The 5,006-nt window shown below is 60.5% G+C and overlaps 1 protein-coding gene across 1 annotated transcript; it reads left to right on the forward strand.

Moving 5' to 3' along the window:
• Nucleotides 1–6: 6 nt before the first annotated feature.
• LOC145718385 (uncharacterized) lies at nt 7–5,003 on the forward strand (the record flags this gene model as incomplete). Its single annotated transcript, XM_081809881.1, has 4 exons — nt 7–150; nt 671–806; nt 1,688–1,743; nt 3,474–5,003. Coding segments are annotated over exons 1-4 (1,773 nt in total), but the record flags the coding sequence as incomplete, so codon positions are not given.
• Nucleotides 5,004–5,006: the final 3 nt, after the last annotated feature.

Below are 5,006 nucleotides of genomic sequence, written 5' to 3' on the forward strand. Positions count from 1 at the left end.
GGGGGCCGCCTGGCTTACGGGCGTGGGGCAGGAGGCCTGGGGGCCCCCTATTTACACACCCTCTCCGCCCCCCTTCCAGCTGCTTAGAGTTTTATTACCATGTCCGCCCACGAAGAAGGAGGACGGGATCCTCCCAAACCCAAGGGCAAGGTAAGGGGAGGCGTGCGAGGGGGAGATCCCTGCCAGGGCCTGGGAGCCCCCCAGAACCTTGGCAAGGTGACCTCCACAGTACTGGGGTCCGGAGGGCCTTCCCAGGTGGGGTGGGAAGCCCCCGAGAGCCATGGAACCCACTCTTCCCTCCTGTCCCAAGCTGGAGGATGGGTGGGGGGAGTGGGGGGCTTGAGCAACCCTCAGCTCCTTTCCCTATTGTGTGATCTTGAACCAGCCGTGGCCCCTCTCTGAGCCTCGGTTTCCCCATCTGTGAAATGGGGGCTGTGGAAGGAAGAGGTCTTTGGAGACCCGGAGGATGACCTTCTCCTCCGTACGGGAGGCAGGCTGACTCTGCCCATTGCCCAGACAAGGAAACTGAGACTCAGAGAGGCTAAGACTCCTTCCTGGGGTCACCCAGGAACAAGGGTGAGGTGACACAGGAACCCAGGGCTGTCTGATGCTTTCTCCCACCCTGCCCCCAAGGCCCAGCCCTGCTAACGCTGCCCCTTGCCCCATGTAGACCCTGGGGAGCTTCTTGGGGTCCCTGCCTGGCTTCAGCTCTGCCCGGAACCTAATGGCCAGCGCCCACAGCTCAGCGAAAGAGGCCCAGCCAGTCGCCGATCCTGCAGGAGCCTCTGCCCAGCCCCAGACTGAGGGTGAGTGGACAGCTCCATGGAGGCAGGGGCTCTGGAGGTGGGCCCCAGGAAGAAACCCCCCAGAGGGGGCTTTTGGCCATTTGGGGGCGGTTCGTATGTGTCAGCGTCATCTCAATAGACACTACGGGGCTGGCATGCTCATTTAGTGCCAGATGGGGAAACTGAGGCATCAATACGGCAGGTGAGTGGCCCAAAGTAGCGTAAGCAGCAACAGTGGGGTTGTGAACACAGCCTGTCTCCCTGCGATGTCCCCTACTTTCTCGACCCTTCCCCTGCCTCCCACCCCATTTCTGATGCACCACGGACCAGGGCCTGGTGTACCCCATGTCTGAGCTCATTGACGATTTCCCTCCCGGTTCCCAGAAAGGGGCACTGGCTTCCTGGGGCTCACACAGCCTGGGGGGGCTCTCCACCCTTCGGGCAGCCCTGGGGCGCGCAGAGGGGCCAATGCAGGGGAGCGTAGGTTTGGGGCAGCTGCCTGGACCGGACCTTACTCTGGGCCCGGAGCCTGGAGCTGCTGACTTCTGCTCCACATACCTGGGCCCGACGAGTAGCTGCCAGCAGTGGCAGGGGCGGGGGGCGGGGCCCTGAGTCCTCCTGCCGTCCCCCTCGGGGGAGTGTCCGGGTAGGGAAAACTCCAGAGAACTTCTGCTCCAGGAGCCCGAGACCCTGGAGGTCAACGGAGCCTCTCGCTGGGCCAGGGACGGCGCCAGACCTGTGGCCGTGGATGTCCCCTCCTGCTGTCCCTGGCAGGGTGGCTGGGACATTCCTGACCTTTCAGGCTGTGCCCACCAATTGCGCAACGGGCACCGGGGTGGCCAATGCCAGCCCATGTCCCTCGCCCTTCCCGCTAGCCTGACCAGCTACTGTCCCCCCAGCAGCCACCAACCTGGAGCAGACGGCCCATGGGGAGAAGCTACCACTCCCTTCAGATAAGGTGAGAGGCGCAGGCAGAGGCTGATGGTCCCCACCTCCTTCTGGGGCCCCTCCCGGGATATCTCGGTTCCTGCCTTCCGAGGGGTTGTCACAGGCCAAGCAGAGGGCAGACGCCCGTGTGTGTCCTGCTGTGGGATTCCAGGTACTGGTTCCCCTCCGAGCTTCTGTGTGCACATCAGCACGGCAGGGCTCCACGTGGTCAACAGAGAGCGCCCCCCCCCCCCACCTCCCCGGCTCTGTCTAGCATCACGGGACCGAAAACACGGGCAGCTCACCGTGTGTCGGGCTTTGGGCTCAGTGCGCTCTGCGTGCTGCTTCACAGTTAACGGGCCCCGGGAGGAAGGGAGCCATAGTACCCCACACGGCAGCTGAAGCACAGAGAAGGCGAGCCACCGGCCAAAGGTCACACAGCGAGGCGTGGTAGTGTAGTACCTGAACCTTGGGCAGGTGGAGGCTGCCCCGATGATGGGGACCTCCCGCGCTATCCCATCCCCAAGGCCTGGCCAAGCGGAGAGACTGATTCCAGAGCCCTGTTAGGACTCCTCCACCCTCAGCTCAGCCAGATGGCAAAGGCAAAGGGGGAAGGACACCAGAGGCCCTCCGGCCCAGATTAAAACAGACCGTGGCAGCCACACCCTGTTCCCTCCCCCTCTTCCTCTCCACTCCTTGCCTCTCTCGACCCACATTAATTGAGCACCTACTACCTGCAAAGTGCTTCAGGCACCTTGACTCCCTTCCTCCATAATCCTTGAAGGAGGCGCTGTTTTAGCCACCATGCTCTAGACAAAGCTCAGAGAGGGGACATGGCTTGCCTGAGGTCACACAGCGAGGGGCTAGCGGGGAGCAGAGAGCTGAGATTTGAACTCAGGTCTCCGTAGGCAGGAGCCCAAATGCCCACTTGAAATGATGCTGGGCAGCAGGCAGGCACTGGTAAGAATAAAATCTCTGGGCTCCTCCCCCTCAGCAGTCTGGCTGTTTGGAGCCAGATAAGTCTTGGTTGTGGGACGTCCCGGGCACTGCAGGGAAGGTGCACTCGATGCCAGGAGCACCCTCTCCCCCGAGTCGCAGCAAGCCCAGACATCCACAGACGCCACCCGGCGTCCCCTGGAGGGTAGAAGCACCCCAGTGCAGGAGCCCTGGCTTACAAACAGCACACTCGTGCTTGAAACTGCTTGCTGGCACTCTGAGACCATCACCACCCTTTGTTAGTTCAACTAACTAGAGAAACCGCCCTTTGGGAGGTCAAAAATGATGAAAATCGCTGACGGGATCCCATGACTCAAACCCAATACTTGTCCCTGTCCTTTTGCAGGTATTACTCTTCTAAATGTTGATTCTCCACTCTTACTTGAAGATGTTCTTTTTAATGAGTGAGTTGGTCTCCCCACTCACGGGGAAACCAGGCTCAAAGCTGCCAAAAGTAAAGAGTAGGCAGGGTGAACACACTATGTCATTCAATGAGTGGCACTGAGCCCAAGTTCAGGGGACTTTGGCAAGGGCTCTGGAGCTGTAGGAACCTGCCATCAACAATGGGGACCATCTGCCACTGGGATAGGGCTGCTTGAGGCTGGATACCAGCACAAGAGGAAAGTGTGTTGGGGTGGGAGGTGAGCGGCTGGCTTTCTGGGGGACAGTCCCCCTCCCTGAAGCACACGAGGGATCAGCTTGGATGAAGTCTGGGGTGCAGTGTCTCCAGCTGTCCTCTTGACCACTTGTGTCCTTTCTTATCAGATGACCTCTGGGGCAAAGGACCCGGTGTGCTCTAAGATGACCAAGACCAAGGGTGCCATCTCCTCTGGGATGGCCAACATGGTGGACACAGCTAAAGGTGTCGTGCAGGGAGGCCTGGGCATGACCCGGTCTGCACTCACGGGCACCAAGGATGCAGTGTCCACTGGGGTGACAGGGGCAGCGAACATGGCCAAGGGCACCATCCAGACTGGCCTGGACACCACCAAGACCGTCCTGACGGGCACCAAGGACACCGTGTGCAGTGGGATGACCAGTGCCATGAATGTGGCCAAAGGAGCTGTCCAGACTGGCATGGACACATCAAAGGCCATCCTGACTGGCACCAAAGATGCAGTGTCCACTGGGCTCACTGGGGCAACGAACGTGGCCAAGGGCACCGTTCAGACTGGACTGGACACCACCAAGAATGTTGTCCTAGGCACTAAAGATGCAGTGTCCACTGGGGTGACAGGGGCAGCGAACCTGGCCAAGGGCACCATCCAGACTGGCCTGGACACCACCAAGACCGTCCTCATGGGCACCAAGGATGCAGTGTCCACTGGGCTCACTGGGGCAACGAACGTGGCCAAGGGCACCGTTCAGACTGGCCTGGACACCACCAAGACCGTCCTGACGGGCACCAAGGACACCATGTGCAGTGGGATGACCAGTGCCATGAATGTGGCCAAAGGAGCTGTCCAGGCTGGCATGGACACATCAAAGGCCATCCTGACTGGCACCAAAGACACTGTGTCCACAGGGCTCACAGGTGCACTGGGTATGGCCAAGGGCACCGTCCAGACCGGTCTGAACACTACCAAGACCGTCCTGACAGGCACCAAGGATGCAGTGTCCACTGGGGTGACAGGGGCAGCGAACATGGCCAAGGGCACCATCCAGACTGGCCTGGACACCACCAAGACCGTCCTGACGGGCACCAAGGACACCGTGTGCAGTGGGATGACCGGTGCCATGAATGTGGCCAAAGGAGCTGTCCAGACTGGCATGGACACATCAAAGACCGTCCTCATGGGCACCAAGGATGCAGTGTCCACTGGGGTGACAGGGGCAGCGAACATGGCCAAGGGCACCATCCAGACTGGCCTGGACACCACCAAGACCGTCCTGACGGGCACCAAGGACACCGTGTGCAGTGGGATGACTGGTGCCATGAATGTGGCCAAAGGAGCTGTCCAGGGAGGTCTGGACACCTCAAAGACTGTCCTAACTGGCACCAAAGATACCCTATCTACTGGGCTCACAGGAGCACTGGGTATGGCCAAGGGCACCGTCCAGACTGGCATGGACACGACCAAGACCGTCCTGACGGGCACCAAGGATGCGGTGTCCACTGGGCTTACTGGGGCAATGGATATGGCCAAGGGCACTGTTCAGACTGGCCTGGAAACCACCAAGAATGTTGTCACAGGCACTAAAGATGCAGTGTCCACTGGGGTGACAGGGGCAGCGAACCTGGCCAAGGGCACCATCCAGACTGGCCTGGACACCACCAAGACCGTCCTGACGGGCACC

This window comes from Leptonychotes weddellii, unplaced genomic scaffold (assembly GCF_054177405.1).
Source record: "Leptonychotes weddellii isolate Sample4059 unplaced genomic scaffold, ASM5417740v2 HiC_scaffold_14911, whole genome shotgun sequence".
In the NCBI taxonomy this organism is placed as follows: domain Eukaryota; kingdom Metazoa; phylum Chordata; class Mammalia; order Carnivora; family Phocidae; genus Leptonychotes; species Leptonychotes weddellii.